Below are 18697 nucleotides of genomic sequence, written 5' to 3' on the forward strand. Positions count from 1 at the left end.
ACGTATCATCTTACCCACCGTATTTAGGGGAAGAAGCCAATAAAAAGGGACAATAAAAAAAGATAAAGAAACCCGGGAAAAGATTCGCTGCCGACACTTCTAATTCCCAGCCTGCAGATTTGTCCAGGCTGGGGATAGACCGATAAAAGAATATAAAGCCCACTGTCGCGAGCAGCTGCTATTTCCCCAAACACCAAACAGCTTTGTACACTAATCTTCCGTTCCTGTGACTCTCAGGGACCCACAAAAGGTTTCACAGGACCCACTGATCTAGGTCTGTCAGTGTTCGAGATAAGACAGCAGATCCTTGGTCACCTTCACGTTTAGCTTCGGTGTGGGCCGACGCCGGAAGCTAACACGTCACTCTCCACGTCCGCTGTCACTCTCGTTATTCTCTGCTTTCTTAGTAGTGGAAGCAGCTCTCGACCACCGCTTTTATTCTTCCCTCTGGACTCAATTAGGAGTCGCCTCGTTTCCTTTTTCCTCTTCGCTGAGGGAGATGAAGGGAGGAGTGATCTCCGATTTGTAATCGAAGAGCTCTTCGATCGCCATTATCGTGTCGTAGAAGGCCTTTCTTAGATAGGTATATGTTTGTCTCTCTAAAACTCTGCGTTTTTATTTCGTTGAGTTTGGATTGTGGTGGCGCTCCCGTTTGCTAAATTCGAATGGTTAAAAGGTGGAAATTTGTGGCAGAATTCTGCTTTTCGCTGCTTCTTTTGCTGTGTAATTTGTTTCGTTTTTTATTATGAAACTCGGAAATTTTGTGGTTTTTTTTTCATGGTTTTTAATCTAGAGTGGAAGCGTAGGAGGTATTAGAAATCTGGTGTATCTTAATTCTTCTATTCTCTGAAGAAATTTTCCATAATTCCCTTGGCTTTTAGGGTTTATGAGTTGTCCCTAGTTGCTGAGATTTCAGATGTCTTCGTAAATTCTTATATCAGGAAACCAAATTTTTTATTAAGCTGTTTCTAAATAGGGATTCTGGAAAAAGAACAAGTTTTGAGTCCGCTTAACTATACGTTATAAGATTAGACCTCCTTTCTCTGTATTATCGTGGGTCTTTTATCGCAAATTCCATTTTTGCATTTCTCTGCTGATCAATTCACTGATTTCTCTTCTATCAAAAAAACCAAAAAAAAATCCACTGATTTCTCGACTGAAAGCTGTGATCTTTAATAGTTCCGGTATTGTTTTTGGAGTTCTTGTTAGAATTGGCCTGCATTACTATCACTTCTTGAACTAATTTGGAAGAGGAATGTATTTAGGGCAAGATGATGCATGCTAAGTCCGATTCCGATATAACCAGCTTAGCCCCCTCATCCCCATCTCGGTCGCCAAAGAGACCGGTGTATTACGTGCAGAGCCCTTCCCGGGACTCCCACGATGGCGACAAGTCGTCGTCGATGCAGGCCACCCCTGTTTACAATAGCCCCATGGAATCCCCCACTCATCCTTCTTTTGGGCGCCACTCAAGGAGCTCTTCAGCTAGCCGGTTCTCCGGGACTTTTTGGTCGTCGTCAGGTCGGAAGGGAAATCGGAAGCGGGTGAATGATAAGGGATGGCCCGAGTGCAATGTGATTCAAGAAGAAGGGTCATATGATGATCTTGATGAGGATAAGGGGCTCTCACGCCGTTGCCAAATCATACTTGCACTTCTGAGCTTTGTTATGCTGTTCACTGTCTTCTGTCTTATTATATGGGGTGCAGCCCGGCCGTACAAAGCAGAGGTGGTGGTGAAGGTATTCTTACAATTACCATTGATATCTGTATGTCTTTGGGTGTTTTTACTCACTCCATCATATGGGATGCCTTCCACTAAGAAAATGGAACAGTTTTGTTTGCATATTCCCTAAAGTTTCAAATATAAGCTTGCGTTTCCATATTTTGAATCATGTTTGCATCCACTCCCTTGTTTTGGTAAAATGAAAGAGAGATGATGTAGTATGAAATCACAATCATGTTCTAGGAGCAATTTGGAAAGATTAAGATTTTTTTGGGTCACATCCCTGGAAAGTAGGGAGAATTATGAGATTCAAATATTAGGAGAGATTTAAAAAAGAATATCGGAAACAGTTATGTGAAACACAAGATCATTTAAAAGAGACAAACTTATTATTGACGAGCTCATTATTGATTCATAAGTTTTACCTGAGACAATTTGCATTCATAAATAAACTGGATTCTTAACCACTTGTTGTGATGGACTCATGAAAATGCTTATAAATGCTTTTAAAAAAATTACTTTAGGTTTTCTGAGTTATTTATTGCATTGATCAACATCAGCAAGGAGTGAAGAGAAAATGCAATTGCAGTTATTTGTGGGGAATCATGAAATCTTTTGTGAGTGGTAGGACTGGTAAGTTACCAGGCAACCATAAAGTGGTGCTCATTTTGCCTCAGATGGAACATTCATCATGATCACGTTTCATGTTTTCTTTGAAAAATTGGTAAATCTCCAATTTGTTTGCTTATGACAATGTTGTCTTGACATGCTACTCGGGGACTATTACATATGTTTATTTACATCATCGTAAAATCATATTTTCCTTCTTACAATTTTTTCCACCCAAAATATGGGTAGGAAAATCAGATCATAAAGGCGGCACTATCTTCTTTCTTATTTGAGAAAAACAAGTTCAATTCTCTGGGTACAAATAGTTTAACTATGTTAAGTGTTAAAACATGAGCATATAACCTAAAGTTCGTTGTTCTATTTTTTATTTCAACACAGACAATCAGTATTTCTTTTAACTGTTTAGACTATCAATATTTCTTGGAACTGTCATTCTTCTGTCACAGAGCCTGTCAATGGATGACTTTTATGCTGGAGAAGGTTCAGACAGTACAGGTGTCCCAACCAAGATGGTCACAGTGAACTGTTCATTGAAGATAAATGTGTACAATCCTGCCACAATGTTTGGCATTCATGTCACTTCAGGCCCTATCAGTCTCATCTATTCTGAGATTACAATTGCTACTGGCCAGGTAAGTTTGTCTCCTTCCCCTTGATTGTTGAAAATATATGTAATATTCCGCTTTCTTGTCCTGTTATACTGGAAACTTGAGAAGCCATCTTTCACATGCATGACCAAACTCTGTGATTTCCACATAGACAACTTCCTGCAAGCAAAGCGTTCAGGAATTTGAGAATTCACCTGACCGGAGGGCTATCTGCATCTGTCATAAATTATATGCTTATTTGCCAGAACAAGCCCTTTGGCAATTTTAGTTGGGCAACTTTCTTGCATGGCATCATGCTTCAACTCCATTCCAAAAGGAGGGCATTGATCATTTTCATTTATGCATATCTTGATCAGTTACACACTTCAAGCTCTTCTGTTATTCAGGTTGTGAAATTAAACAGCCATGGTTTTCTCACCTTTTACTCTTAAAAATGAAGAAGAAAGAAAGGTGCTTGTGCGCACAGATACACACTCGATGTAGCAGTTCGTAAATGGTTCTCACATGGTTTAAATTTATGGTCATGATATTTTGTTTAAAGTTTCAGCTTTTCAATTTTAACCATAACGTGGAGTAGCCAAGCACTCATGACATATAGTCCAGTATGATTTGATTTATTTTGCCCTAAATGAATATTGTTATCACTAGAAGTATTGTTTTATTTAAATAAATAAATAAATTTTGTTGGAGACAGCCTTAAAGCGGCTTGCTTGCATGCTTTCCAGCATTTCAGCTTATGATTCTGTCCTTTTTCTTCCTACAGGTTTAGGCTCATTTTGTGTTTCATTATGTTTGATTCTGTTTCGGGTTGTTTCATCTGAAATTGTCTAAAAAATTAAATTGAATCTTTTTGATTCTATGCTGCTGTAGTCAATATCTGAAACTAAAATTATGAATTGAGTATGCTATTCAATGGTTAGGTGATACTGCTAGAGATATTTATGGACTGTTAGCTTTGCAGCATATTCACTGTTGGTTTTCTTAAATGCCTCGTGGCACTGTCAGTCTTATACTGGCCCACCTAGCCTTCATAGACACTTGCATTAAATCATCAAAGAGTTCTGAACTACTCAATCATGGCTGTATTGCATAGGCACAGCCATTCAGTTTTGATTCCCGAGCCAAAGTGTTAGACCAGTATCTTTGTTCTTAAGCCTTGATGACTTGAACTAATTTCGTATTCAGTTCCATAGCACAAAATTCCTTAAAACTCAGATAAGGTTGATCCTTACAGCTCGTTCAAATGCTTAGAGAAACTAATATGGCATCCTTTTGCATTTGATTACAGTTGAAGAAGTACTACCAGCCTAGAAAAAGCCATCGGACTGTTGCTGTGATCTTACATGGAGAGAAGGTTCCTCTCTATGGTGCTGGGGCGGGCTTGGCTCTATCAAGCACAGGCGGTGCAGTCCCATTAACTCTGGAGTTTGAGATCATATCTCGGGGCTATGTGGTGGGTAAGCTGGTGAAAGTAAAGCACCGAAAGCTTGTGTCATGCCCTCTTGTTGTAGATTCTCGCAACACCAAACCGATCAAATTCAAGCAGAACTCATGTACCTATATTTGAGTTAGCCTCGGTGGTAAGAATGATCGCAAGGTGCTGTTAATTAGCCATCCGTTAAGATGAGAGGGAGGGGGGAAGGTGTGTTTCATTCATATATTTGTTGTTCCAGTGATTACATTTATTAATCAAGAAATAATGGCGTCTATTGGAAGTTTGCTTTATTTATTTGTTAAATTTAATGCTCCATTCTTGATGGTATGTGATACGGGGTTAATTTGTCCATTGAAGAGGATAAAACTATGTGCTTCTTTTGGATGCAAGGTGACCAATACAATCATTCTTCCTTCTCCTGCCCTTCTTGTAAGAAGAATGTACTATACTATTGCTTAGAAAGCCTTATGAATTTTGGTGCTGAGAAGATGTGAATTCTTGTCGTGAGGAGGAATATATATGCACCTGCTGGGTTCATTGGTTTGTGGGTGGCACATATAGATTAAATAATAGAATTGCTTCAGAATCGTATTTGGCTTGGAGTTGATGGGAAAACTAGATGGTAGCCTTATCGTTGCCCCGGCTTGAACTGCCAGACGATAAGCATTGCTTGCTATAATCTTTGTAGTTTCGTGTGAGCTCTGTCTCGTCCAATGTTGCCTTTGCTATATTACTCTTGTAATGGTTCATGGAAATCAATAAATTGTTAAGAATTTCTAATAAAATGTTGTCCAACATGGAAACTTAATTTGGTCTATGAAGTGAAACTCATGTTTATACAGGAGATCCTTTTTTTTTTTTTTTTTTACTGTTTCTACTGGTCTTAAGATAATTATGGCTTTTCATACCATTATGCATGATGCTGCAACTTGCAGTTCATAATTTAAATTTACAATTAAGTTCCCCAGTGTATCAACATTTTTTGATCCCTTTTCGTTGTCAAGCAACGAACAGTATTTAATTTGAAATTTTGTGCAGCTCTAGCATCATCAGTCAATGTCAAGCAGAAGCTTCAAAAGTTCAGACACGGTAAAGAACAACCAAATCAAGAAGTACTTTCACACGGTCGACATTGTCACCTAAAGCAAGTAAATTGTATAAGAACGAGAATCCAATGAGGGAAAAGATTGACATGCACAAAATCTTTGTGACGCTGAATTTCTCGACAAGGTTGAACATAGATAACAAGTTCTTGTTAGAGAATAATCGTAATAATGTAAAAGTAATTTGGCTACTAGTATTTTGTATATTGGACAAAGAAAACATGATCATGAGTAACAACAGACATCTTTCGTCCAACTTGGCGGCACAAGTTCTCAGGCATCTGATCAGCAATCCGGATAGAATTTTGGGAAGCACAGTAAGAATAAAAAGAAATCTACAATCTATATTTGAAATACAACTTAATAGGGAAGATGATGAAGTGGACAAGAAGTGGTCAGAGGACAGGAATTTTTTGGTTAACAATGCTTATAAGTTCTTTTCAGATGGGGGAATCATCTCCAATTTTATCAAATTGAACTGGAGACTACTTGTACCACTAAAAAACAAGATATTCAACTGGTTGGCACACCAAAACAGGATTCTAACGGCTGATAATTTGACTAAACGAAAATGGCCGGCTCTGGACGTGTGTGTTCTGTGTGGATGCCTGGAGGAAACAGCAAGGTATATTTTGATCGACTGTATCTTCTCAAGGAGGATTTGGAGACATTTCCATTCTGCAATGGACACCCCAAGGACACTTAACACCATGAATGAATTATGGTCACAGAGCAGCAAGGAAAAACATGGCCCAGAACGAAATACAGCTTGGTGGTACTTTGTTTCGGTAGTGATATGATGTATCTGGAATGAAAGAAACAGTAGGATATCCAAATGGGAAGCTAAAGCCACCTGTTAGAATCGTGAAGGATATTATTAACCTACTAAAAAAATTATGGATATCAATGGAGAGTTCAAAAAGCAGCAATATAATAATACAAATCATCAATAGAACAGCAAGGCAATGAGGCAAGCTAACTGGAGCAGACCGGACGGAAGACCTGCAAGGACACAGAATAGCGTTAATAGACCGTGAGAAATGATATCAGAAAGAGGGAAGCGGTACAGACTTCTTACAGAGGTTGATGTGTTCTCTGAATCTGTCAAACTAAATTTTTGAAAGTAGTTAGCATATGTAAATATTTCATTTTGGTGTCTTCCGCTTAAGTTATCTCGGCTGCAGATATTAATACTTAAGATATGCTTTTGTACAAGTACTATTTCTATATTAATACAAAACCAGGGTGGTCTTCCTCCCTTTTCATCAAAAAAAAAAAAAAAAATCTCAGGCATCATCTCCTTTCCTTGCCTGTAGAATTGGCGTCAAGTGTCGTATACCTCCATTTCATTTCACATCCTTTTGACTGTTTTGAATTGCTCCTCTTCTTCTTTATTGTTGCTATTTTGATTTTGTTCTCCAAAATGGTTGCAAGGTCTCTCCGTCCTGCTCCTTAGTGAAAGTCTAGTCCTAAAACAAGACAAGAATTACAGAGATCATATTAGAAACACGTGGCACATTTAGAGTTTCAGTAATGCTGTAATCTCCTAATAATGGATCCCTATATAAAACATAATTTAACATTTTATTCAAATTTATGATTGTTATTTTCCGAATTGAACGTTTGATTGGATCTTTAAATAAAATAACGGCTGATGTGACAAGAATAACAGTAAAATAATGCATTTTTGGGACTTGATCATTGCTCACAAAACTATATTTTATTTTGCAAATCAACGTAGGAATCTGATTTGAGAATATAATATTGATATATGTAAGTAAAAACATCAAATAGCGATAGATGTACGTCAAAACAACGTTATAATAGGCTTCTAGACAACCATATTAGTAATATGATAATGGCCTTCAATTCTTGAGCCATGTTGCCTGACACTATTGCGCAGATAGAGCTTAACAGTTTGAGCTAGGACTCATATGAAAGTTTTGAGTATGCAAACATAGTTCCACTGAAAATTTTGAACATACAAAATGATCCATTAACTACCCAGACAAGAAAATTTTCTGTACTTTTTTCTTTTTTTTTTTCCTTTTTTTGTTTGGGGAATGAGGGGTGTTTGGGGTTGACAAATTAAAACGGACTTCAGGTCCAGATCCTTATGGATGGCAACCATTGGCTCAATTTTGATGCAGGAGGTCCTTTCATGAGCATGCAACAATGGACGCATGTCGCACATCCATGCTCTAACAAAATTGCTTCTCTAAATATTCACCAAGAACATAATCTGTAAGATATTATTTTATGTCCTGATTGTGTTATCAGGTATTAGGTAGTGTAGAAGAGCAGTTATGACTCTTGTTACAGTATATAGAAAGTGGATCTACTTCTTGTCAGTAACCAGTATTGTCATATAAAAAGCATCTTGGAAAAAAAAAAAACTTAAATGGAACATATTCTAGAATCAAAACAGAAACATCATAAGTATTTGGAAAATTTAGAGTAATCAAAAATCAGAAAATAAAAATATTGGATAAATAATATAGAATAAGGGTGAGTTTGAGAGAACAACATTGACTCGTGCTCCAATCCCCTAGGAGGTGATCTGTGATCTCGTATTACCCTATGGATTGATTTGTCATCCACCTGAGCTGTTTGGGTTCGAACTCTGGCCCCAATGGTGGATGCTATAACTTGGCAGCTTTGCGGTGATATAAAAGATCATAGAATTAGATCATATCAGTTAAATTAGAGAGCAATACGGAAGACATGCCAATAGTCAATAAGAGAAGATCTAGTGATTGATTAGGAGGTAATTCTAGCCAATGGTCAGTGGCTCAGGACAAGCCAAACCTTAGAGAGCAATTTGCAGGATTGTGTCGGAAAATTTCTTTGGACTAATGAGATCTCTGGAAGACTTGTGATTTTAAAACATACAAACCAGCATGGAACGCCATGAGGCGTGTGAAGGTGATTTGGAGTTACCAACTTATCCAATATTTTTTAAGGATAAATAATTAATCGTGAAATGATTTATCTAATCCTCGTTAGATACTCTTTCAGCTGCCTTGATCATTGTTAAATATTGTTCTGATCGCTTTGAAATACTCTGCTTTAAATTTATAATATTAGTAATATATTTTCTGAAAATTTTATTGTATTGATAAGATCTTGCAACATCCAAACATCGTCACAATGAAAATGTCCAAGGTATAACACTCAACCATCGGAATTCTGTGAAGCAAGGAGCCAAAGAACACTGTTGGCCAGCCCTTCTCAGCGTTGGGTTGTATCTTTCGTACAAAAGAACGATTCATCTTTTCTTAATGATGACGACCGTTGGATTGCATTCTGCATGAATCTCAAAGCATTAGATACTTCCTCTTTCATCCATCTGCACAGCTCCTGAAGCAACCGTTGCAGGATCAAAAAAGGAAATCATTCGATACAACTCCTGTCCCTCAGGTAAATGCATGCTAGTGTTGCAACGGGTAAATGGGACATACTTCGATGAGTAAAGGACACCCGTTAGCTATCAAAAATTCCTCGTGGTCGGAAGAAAGAATTGTTATAATCTCTGGAGTGCGTCACCGTTCACAAACGTGTGAATCTAAAGCGCTCCTTGGCATAGCCGGTCCCACCCGGTCAAAGTCAGACAAACCAAGAGGACTTCTAGAGCCATCATTTAAAAGCGTTGCAGGAGACAGCACCGCATCCAGCCATAAATCACGGCAAGAATTATCGAATTTTAAGCGCCCTTGCGGATGCCCACAGCCATAAACAACAGCTGGAACCCTCCCTAAAATACTAACGAGCAGTCGAGCACCAGATCTCACCACGACTCCTCCCCTCTCTTCCTCTCGACTTCTCCGATCATACCTCTCGGATCTCTCCTGATCCCAAAACCCAACGAATCCATTTTCCCAAAAATTTGGATTCTTTTGTTCCCTCCCAATTATTATCAAAATCCTGTAGCCTTTCCGTCTTCGTGATCCAAAAAACGAAGAAAAACCTAATCTTTTAAGCTCAATCCTTCACCAATGCCGGCTTCCAGACTATTACTCAGCCTCACTCTCCTCCTCCTCCTCCTCTTTCAATCTCTCTTCCTCTTGGCCATCTCTTCGTCATCCCCAATCGACGACGGCAACGACGATTCGGAGGGCCTCGAGGAGCTGCTGGCGATCGACGAGGAGGAGGAGGGGCAGAAGGACGACGGTCCGGCTGACCAAGGGAAGCCGTCGGAGGCCGAGGTCTTGCGTCGGGCCCAAAGGATCGTTCTTGAGCTCAGCAACGAGAACGCCAAGAAGGTGATCGACGGGAATGAGCTTGTTCTGGTTCTCGGATACGCTCCCTGGTGCCGGAGGAGTGCTGAGCTGATGCCGCGCTTTGCTGAGGCTGCGTTGACCCTTAAGGAGATGAGCAGCCCTCTCCTCTTGGCGAAGCTTGACGCCGAGCGGCACACCAAGGCTGCGTCGCTTCTTGGCATTAAGGGATTTCCGACGGTGCTTCTCTTTCTGAATGGGAGCTCACAGGCTTATACTGGTGGATTTACAGCGTAAGATTTCTCCTTTGTTTATGTTTCATGAATTGCTCTTCTTGTCGCTTTGACCTTTAACGCTGCCAGCATGTCTGTGTGTCCGACGGTTACTGAAATAGAAAAGAAGTTTGGTATTTGTTGAGGGTTAGCACTGGACAGTACACCAATGAATCTGCTAATTTGTGCGATCAGTTATGCTAGTATCAGATTCTGTTATGTTACATGAGTTAGCTATTCTGCTATTTGGAGACTTTTACTTTTCCTGAAAGTAATTCTTAGTGTGGTGTTCATTTGTTTTCTAGATGTTGTTTTTGCAATTCTGGAAAATAAGGCTCGAGTTCAATCTGATATCACAATGCTTGCATGTAAAGGTTGTGTACATCTTTGGTCAATTCAGATTCATATTATGAATCTTGTTTTCAGATCACCATGTGGATGATTTCTGAATTTGATGCATTACTAAGCGCGTACAAGCAGACTCCATGAGTTAAGTCCTGTGCTTTATCAACTAAATACCAAAATCTAGTGAAGCTTTTTTGAATATGTTGGGAGTCCTGGCATCTACCCTTCAAGTTTATAGGTTTAGCTTTTCCTGCTCTATTTATCAGGATATGCAATGTGGTCATATGAGTTAGATGGAATTATACTGTGCATGCATTTCATGAAATTGAAGAGAAGCTGAAGCATTTCAAATGTGTAATGACAATCTCTTTGGTTACTTTCTCCTGTGAACCCCATTAAATTCAGTCACATATGTTTCATGCCGTGCTGTCTAGAAAGACCTAATTGCATCCTTAATGGATATAAATTTAAATTTCATAATTGTTTATCCTCTGTCTCTGATTTCTACCAGGGAGGAGATTGTAGTCTGGGCAAGGAAGAAGACTGGTGTGCCAGTTATTAGATTATCCTCTACAAATGCAGCGGAAGAGTACCACCATAAACACCAGACATTCATCTTAGGTCTCTTTGAAAACTACGAGGTATGGGAATCATTTGGGTTCTGTAGGCAACTTGCTTTTACCATGAGATAATGTACATCTGATGATATTGGTCACATGTATCTAAAACATATTTAAGTGATGCTATTGATGGTAATGGCACCAATCTCAGATTCCATTGGCTTCACCTTTTAATTGCTGCGAATAAGCATGTCATATCATCATCACTGCTGACTATGCTGCAGAAGTTTGTAGCTGCTTCCAACTCACCACTGTTATGTGTATAAAGCAGCTGGATGTATGTGCCAGATACTCAAAATCAAGCAACTAAATCTTCTGTGGTTCCTGTTCCTAAATTCTTGTTAATTATCGAACTCTTTTATTTCAAATTTCTGACAATCAGTTAGTTTTCACTTTCAATTTCTCAATGCAAACTTGATGCTAGTATTGGGTGAATATTTTATTATTCATTAACAGATCAAGAGTTTGACCTTTCTCCTTTATCTACATTCAACTCTATGCTAGTTCTATTATAAACTGGCACTTGTAAAAGACTGGTTTTCGGTCTCTATATTGTGCTAAATTTTTGGAAAGAGGTCATGAGGTCAAGGTAGTGGTCATGTGATATCTCCCTAGGATCTCTTTACTCCCACTCTGATGTTAGGAAGTTCTAAGGGGCAAAGTATTTTTGGGGAAAGGATCTTTTTTAGTATGCAATTGACAGCTCAATCCTTTTTCAGTTGACAAGTAGCGTTTTGGCTTATTTCCAATTTATTAAGGTAGCATCTGATCAAGAGGTTATTCTTGCTGGTTGCTAGAGTTTGGCTTGACTTTTTGTTTGGAACTCCTTTTCATTTTACAGGCATTGAGTACCAAGCACTCTGTGATCTTCTAGGGCTGTCAGATATCCAGCTGATTTTCCATCTTTCTCTTGGCAATTAGTAGAAGAATGTGTTGCTGGCGCCTGAATAATTTAATTTTATGACTTTTTGTAGTCTATAATGGTCTCAGATGTGACTGTACTGAGAAGTTTTTGGCAAAAAAGGGTATCCTTTTGAAGCAAGATCATTAATGTTACTCTTGAAATGGAGTGTTATTTCTCATAAGGCGCTTAGAAGAAGGAAGTACATTGTTTGCAACTTTCTGTAGTGCTCTTTCTGTTAGTTAAAAAGGAGTTCAGGTAAAAAATGTCCTTTCTATGATTCATATATTTTGGTGTGCTTTCTCATCTGGGGCAGATGCTTGCTGATGCTGGGCACTGGCTGTTCAGTCTAATATGGGGAAAATGAGGTTCTTATGTTAAATGCTCTGTGGTTTGCTTGATGTTGCAAAGTGTGACCTGAGGGAATTCTAGAATGGGAACCTTTGGTTGGAAAGCTTTCGTCATATCTTTTTCTTATTTGAAAGATGCATAAAATGGGGGAAAAGTGCGTTTTGAGAAGAGATAGACATAAACACATATACACACACATTATATATTTAATATGGATTCTTATATTGCAGCTGGTGTAAAATAATTTGAATTTATTTATTGATACTTATGATAGATTGAAAATATCAATATCGTATGTGTATGACTTGGTATCTCACTACTTCCCAGTTCTAGCTGTCAGTCTTTTATGCCTGGGCATAGAAAACCTGGTGCTAGTGTAATTCTTAGCTTCTTATTAGTTTTGACATATCTACTATATACATTACCTGGTTAATTTATATGGTTCTTGTTATCCTAAGTTGATTTGTTTTTCTCAGGGAACTGAGTATGAAGAATTTGTGAAAGCAGCAACAACTGATAATGAAATCCAGTTTGTTGAGACTAATGATATCAGTGTAGCCAAAGTTCTTTTTCCAGATATCAAACCTAAGAAGAATTTCCTTGGCCTAGTCAAAAGTGAACCTGAGAGGTTTGAGAAATTTGGTGGGTTGATGGTGTCTTTAGTGTTTGCTTCTTCCATCACCTTTGTACTTTTCTGGTTGTAAGTTTCTTGTTCTTAAGTTTTGATAGATAATGGTAATCTCTGCCTAGAAGAACCTCTCATCGGTTTGTACTATACTGTTCAAATTGGAGTATTGTGATGTTTTATCTCTAGGTTGTTTGTATAGGTCAGCCATCTCATTTCTGTAGAATATTCCATCTTTAAGCTTACAAGTCTTGAGTTTGGATTTATCCACATTAAGCATCATTGTAGTAAAAGTAGTCTGACACAGTTAGTTTCATGAGATGCCTTATAATGCCTCTAGATATTTGCTACATATCTTATGTTTATTTGTTTTATTGAGCTGGTAGAATTTTATAGTTTACTGCCATAAGGCTGACCTCTACACATAGCCCTTTCTGCTTCTATAAAAAGCATGAACTTTTAAAGAAAAATTTTGTAGTTATGAAATATATCCACTTACTATTATTTATTTGCAAGTATCATTTATATGGCTCATCCCTTTTACGTGATCGTTATTCATGCTGGGCTGTAGCTTTCGATTTAGATTTTTTCCTGTTACTAATTAGCAATTGTCTTTTTGGTCTTGCAGAGGAAAATTTTGTAGAAGAAAAAATTTTACAGTTTGCAGAGTATAATAAGTTCCCTTTAGTTACTGTATTGAGCGAACTAAATTCTGCCAGAGTCTACTCCAGCCCTATTAAGCTCCAGGTTGCTCTGATTTACCTATTTCTTCTCATTTTCCAAACTAATTTATACAATGACATCATTTAAATTTTGTACAGATATTATATTTTGAACATGTCCCTAAAATTTGATTTATTGAAATATGGACAAGCAGATAGCAGAATCTAAGTATGCTTTTGGATAACTTGGTAAATACATAAGTGGCCTCCCAAATTCTCTTTTTTTCCCTCCTGGTATTTATACACATTATCAAACATCCATGGTATATCCTTGTCACCACCCCCTGCTAACCCAGTCACCTGCCTCCTTGAGCATCGTATTCTACTCGCCTGCCTCCTTTCAACTGCGCATAGCTTCATTGTGGCCCTAGTCGTCTGTCCATGCTTTGCTATCCACACCCTTACATCCTCATCCGGCAACTCATCTGAAGGCTCCAATATTGATGCTTTCTCTCCTCTGGTGAGTAGGGTTGGAAGAGGAGGCAAGGAATAGGAGGTTAGGAGGAAGAAAGCTTGCTGGAGAAGAAAGTGATAGTCAGAGCATGATAGCAATGATTGATGAGAACTAGAAGTGGCAGGAGGAGGAAGGCAGGAATGGGAAAGAGGAGGTTTCTGGGGATGAGGAAAAGGTGATGGAAAATGAGATGGGAGATGGATGGCAGTGATTTTAGTCTTTAGAGTGTAGGATGGAGGTTTTGCAAGGCATAATTATGTGGCTAAAATTGTGATAGGATTGGACATTTATTTCAGTTGATAGCTGTGTAGCTTCACACACATACACAACTATACTTGTATAAGAGTATCTAACTTAGTCCTATTTCTTTTTAGGTTTTTATCTTTGCAAAGGCTGATGACATTGAGCACCTTCAGTTGCTTCTTAAAAATGTTGCAAGAAAATACAAAACAAAGGTGCATAGCTTATACACTTGTCTGATTTTAGATGGCTTCTGTAATCTGTTATCAGATTCTAGCAAAAATTTTTAATCTGCTTTGATTGTTTTGCCCATTGATGCAGATAATGTTTGTACTTGTGGACTCAGCTGAGGATAACCTTGCAAAACCATTTCTTACTTTATTTGGGATTGAATCAGAAAAGCAAGTTGTCAGTTCTCTAGTGCCTGATTCTGTTTTTCATAATGTTATATCTAATTTCATCGGCATTGTTTTGGGATCCAATAGCATGTGATTTATTGCTTTACTGAGTATTGCATGCCTTAATTAGAGAGCCCTAAGCTTCACCAGCTGCATGGGCTTCTATGCCTGGTCAATTGGCTTGAGCATCAATCATAATTTTGTATTTATCTACTTTCTAGGAAAGATGCATATTCTAATGCAGAATTGGAGATAAGCGAGAACATAGTAAAGTGGGGGAACATTTTCCAGATACCTTCGAAGTTAAAGTGATGTGTAATATTATCAAAGAGTCTGATCTTACCTCATATTGTCCATTCATATGTTACATATAACCCTTGTACTCTCTCTCTCTCTCTCTCTCTCTCTCTCTCTCTCTCTCTCTCTGTGTGTGAGGCCCTCCACCCCCCTTCCTTTCCCTGGCATTTCAGTAATTTCTTGCTTGTCAAATTATCTTCAACCCCTTGTTGTTTGCTTTGGTCTCATTCCTGCTCTGCACCTGCAAATTCACAAATTATCATCTTCTTCTATTCTTTTGTCACTTCATTAAAATTCATGTTATTGCAGTTCTTGTCAATAACTTAATGTATTGTAATCAAGTTAATGTCGTTGACAGGATTAATTAAGGTCAAGATAACTTATTGAGACTCCATACTTCAAATCATTAAATTGCTTGCATGCAGTGTTACATTGGATCCATTTTTTTCTTTATCCAGCTTGTCTGAGCTTGTTATATTGCAGTTCTAATTATAAACTGGTATTACTCTGGCTGGAGTCATATCTTGTTCTTAATTAACTAGAAGTTATACCTTATATTCATTTGTTTCGCAGGTGACCGCTTTTGATAATAGAAATGGCTTCAAGTATTTGTTGGAGTCAGATCTTACACAGAGTAACTTAGAAGTATGTCGTATGTCTTGCTCCACATGGTTTTTTGCTTTTTTCTCTTTTTTCCTGAACCTTCATTGTTTGATTCATGGAAATGGGAATCTTTGTACCTCTTTGCAGGAATTTTGCTCAGGGCTGCTACATGGTACTCTCTCACCATACTTCAAATCAGAACCAAAACCAGATGAAGTAAGCACTCATTCATTATATCCTAATCTATATCAGATGTGTGATTTGAACACCTCGCTACATTTTAGAACCTAGCTATCTTTGTCCACTAGGCCAGTGACTTTGCTCCAACTCAGGAATCAACTCCTAGAATGGGCGAGATGACCACTATAGTTATTCATTTATAGTTTGACTTGTCTTGATGCTACTGTGTGCAAGCAGTTGCTATTCACAATTATCTCCCTCCCTCCCCTCCCCAACCCCCCTCCCCCTCGCGCACACATTCTGTGTCTTTCTTGTTTTCGATCTTTCAGATTGCTATATACTTGATAGCAAATGTCTACTGGCCACCATCACATCTTTCTGCACCTAAACAAATCAAGGAATAAGAGAAATAAAGCGGTTGCTATGACTGGTGACAATAACAAAGCTTCTTCTGATGGTAGATGAGTACCCAAAGACAGATTCATATGCAATGCTTTAGAGAATAATAGTCAACAAAATGTATGATGTCCTTTGTCTATAACAGCAATCATCCTTCTGCACTGGAGCATGTTGTAATGGTTATATTGCCGCTATTTTGCTATGCATAGATTATTGTTAACTGAAAGCATCCTACTTCTTGTAGCTAGTGAATTTTTATGTGAGAGCTTTTTACTGTGGTGGAAAATTCAGGGGGGATTGATTGAAAAGGTCGTTGGAAGGACATTTGATGCTTCTGTGCTGGACAGTGCTGAAAATGTTTTTCTTGAGGTAACGCATGTTAGTTGATTATTGATCAGCCAAAATCTCTGTTTAAGCTCTCTTCCCTAATGTATCATTTGTTTCTTTGTAACTTATTTCTATAAGACTAATGGGACATTTTTCATCTTAAATCAAAGGTGTACACACCCTGGTGCATTGACTGTGAGGCTACAACTAAACAGATTGAGAAACTGGCTAAGCTCTTAAAAGGGATGAACAATCTAAAATTTGCCAGAATAGATGCTTCCTTGAATGAACATCCAAAACTTCAGGTATGTAATTCAAGTAATTCACATCAATGAAAAAGTTGATATATTGAGTAAATTGTGGCATCTCTGGTCAAAAATTTGCATAGTAACAAAGTTCAGCCTAAATTCATATACACCTTTTGGTTTCTCAATGCAGCATTTTCATGGAGAGTACTTAAGTTAGTCATGTTGTTTGATCTGGCAGTGTCTTTTCTCATTTGAATGTAATGCCATTGCTTATGCTACTTTCTTAGAAAATAATTGGGAAAATGCACAAACTTGGAACTTTAAGAACTTAAGACGTGTGATATGCATGATTCACTAATATTCACAAAAGCTGAATTTCGGGTAAAGTGAATGGACCTAAAAGTCATTAATTTGGGTTGGTTGGTCGGAATGCCAAATTTTTTCTAGAACGCTAGTCTTAATCAAAGTTTTAAATCCCGTGGGATGGAGATGTCCCGATATTTCTATAGAATAGGATGTCCCAGTATCTTCATGGAAGAGGACGTCCCATTGTCCCATCCCATCCCGATTATACATCACAATAGATATCCTCTATCTTTCTTCTTTTTTTTATTTTTTATTTTTTTTTCCTTCTTTTTTTTTCTTTCTGTTCTTCTATCTTCTTTTTTTTCTTTGTTCTTTCCTTTTGTCATCCATTTCTTTCTTTCCTTTTTTTTTTTCTTTTCTCTTTCCTTCTTCCTTCTTTCCTTCCTTTCTTTTTCTTCTCCCTTCCCTTTTTTTTGTTTCGTTTTTCTTCTTATTTCCTTTCACTTTTCACTTTTTCATCTTCCTTCCTTTCTTTCGTTTTTCTTCTTCTTTCTCTATATGGATGGGTTTCGTAGTCTCAACCCATCCTAGTCCAGTTTTCTCATAGGAACGGAACAGGATGGCCGTAAAACTTTGGTCTTAATATATGGTAAATTTAAATTTAATCTGTAGCTATCAAAGAGCATATTAGGATTCTTTTAAATTCTTTTTTAAAATTTGTTTCTAAATTTAAAAAAAAAAATACTATACAAATGAATAAAGAATCGTGCTAAATGGCAAAGAAAAGCATGAGGTGTAGAGGTGGAAATCTGGGACTTTGCTTAATCATATTGAGAAATGCCAAGTAGCCATATGTTTCTAAACACTAAGTTCGGGAATCATGGTGCCATTGTTATTGGACAGAACTGAAATAAAATGTCTCAAAGTGTTGCTTTCATGATTGATCCAGGTGAACAACTACCCAACACTCTTATTTTATCCTGCTGGAGACAAATCAAATCCGGTAACGTACAGCCAAGACATGATTACTTGATGTGTGTTTTAGTTCCAGTTTTTTGATGCCCTTCAACTTTGCAGGTCAAAGTCTCCAAGAAATCAGGCTTGAAGGAATTGGCAGCCTTTATCAAAGAGCATATGAGATCACAGGATGACAGAGCTATCCCAAGTAGTGACCAAACAAAGGATGAACTATGAAAGATCACTCATATCATTTGAGCTTCCTTATATAGGTTGATGATCGAGTGTAGAACAATTGTTTTAGGTGTTCTAGCACAGGGACTGACTAGAAGATGAATCAGCATGTAACCCCCGAGTTCGTTGTGTCATCTCCTTTGTTGTGCATCGTTGGCAAATTTGAAAATGACGGTACTTGGTGGAGGTTACACTGATTTACAGTTCATGCAAAGATAGTAAATATAAGCTGGTGTGAAAGTTGAACCATTCACACACATGTCAATTGCTAACAGAGTTCCACGGTGGCAAATGCTAACGCATGCATTTTTACAGCTAGCGGAATCTGGCCTACAGAAAATTTTGCAAAAGAACTAACGAAGATCATTGGCCCATAAAGAGGTAAAATTCGAGGAACCGGATGAAAAAGATTAGCGAGTGTGAACGATTCTGGGGCAACTGGGTGCCAAGGTAAATACTTGAGCGCCGAACGCAGCACTTGGTCTCGTTGAACGTTAACTTC

The 18697-nt window shown here is 38.0% G+C and overlaps 2 protein-coding genes across 2 annotated transcripts; both read left to right on the forward strand.

The window, feature by feature from the left end:
• Positions 1-407: 407 nt before the first annotated feature.
• On the forward strand, positions 408-4686 carry LOC105040822 (uncharacterized). The gene is made up of 4 exons (XM_010917525.3): positions 408-583; positions 1266-1739; positions 2800-2985; positions 4250-4686. Exons 2-4 carry the CDS (start codon positions 1272-1274, stop codon positions 4526-4528), a joined length of 933 nt encoding a protein of 310 aa, XP_010915827.1. The 5' UTR covers positions 408-583; positions 1266-1271; the 3' UTR covers positions 4529-4686.
• Positions 4687-9234: 4548 nt separating this feature from the next.
• LOC105040821 (protein disulfide isomerase-like 1-5) lies at positions 9235-18467 on the forward strand. The gene is made up of 12 exons (XM_010917524.4): positions 9235-10009; positions 10845-10974; positions 12682-12847; positions 13459-13577; positions 14381-14461; positions 14568-14654; positions 15515-15586; positions 15692-15760; positions 16415-16492; positions 16621-16755; positions 17954-18007; positions 18082-18467. The coding sequence occupies exons 1-12, from the start codon at positions 9495-9497 to the stop codon at positions 18196-18198; spliced, it is 1623 nt and encodes a 540-aa protein (XP_010915826.1). The 5' UTR covers positions 9235-9494; the 3' UTR covers positions 18199-18467.
• Positions 18468-18697: the final 230 nt, after the last annotated feature.

This window comes from Elaeis guineensis, chromosome 3, assembly GCF_000442705.2.
Source record: "Elaeis guineensis isolate ETL-2024a chromosome 3, EG11, whole genome shotgun sequence".
Taxonomy (NCBI): Eukaryota; Viridiplantae; Streptophyta; class Magnoliopsida; order Arecales; family Arecaceae; genus Elaeis; species Elaeis guineensis.

What these genes read in the sequence shown, in the direction of transcription:
- LOC105040822 (XM_010917525.3), top strand. Translation starts at nt 1,272, where the DNA reads ATGATGCATGCTAAGTCCGATTCCGATATAACCAGCTTAGCCCCCTCA. An exon ending in AAGCAGAGGTGGTGGTGAAG is followed by an intron (nt 1,740 to 2,799) that starts GTATTCTTACAA and finishes CTTCTGTCACAG; the next exon opens with AGCCTGTCAATGGATGACTT. An exon ending in TTACAATTGCTACTGGCCAG is followed by an intron (nt 2,986 to 4,249) that starts GTAAGTTTGTCT and finishes ATTTGATTACAG; the next exon opens with TTGAAGAAGTACTACCAGCC.
- LOC105040821 (XM_010917524.4), top strand. Translation starts at nt 9,495, where the DNA reads ATGCCGGCTTCCAGACTATTACTCAGCCTCACTCTCCTCCTCCTCCTC. An exon ending in CAAGAAAATACAAAACAAAG is followed by an intron (nt 14,462 to 14,567) that starts GTGCATAGCTTA and finishes CCATTGATGCAG; the next exon opens with ATAATGTTTGTACTTGTGGA. An exon ending in ATGAACATCCAAAACTTCAG is followed by an intron (nt 16,756 to 17,953) that starts GTATGTAATTCA and finishes TGATTGATCCAG; the next exon opens with GTGAACAACTACCCAACACT.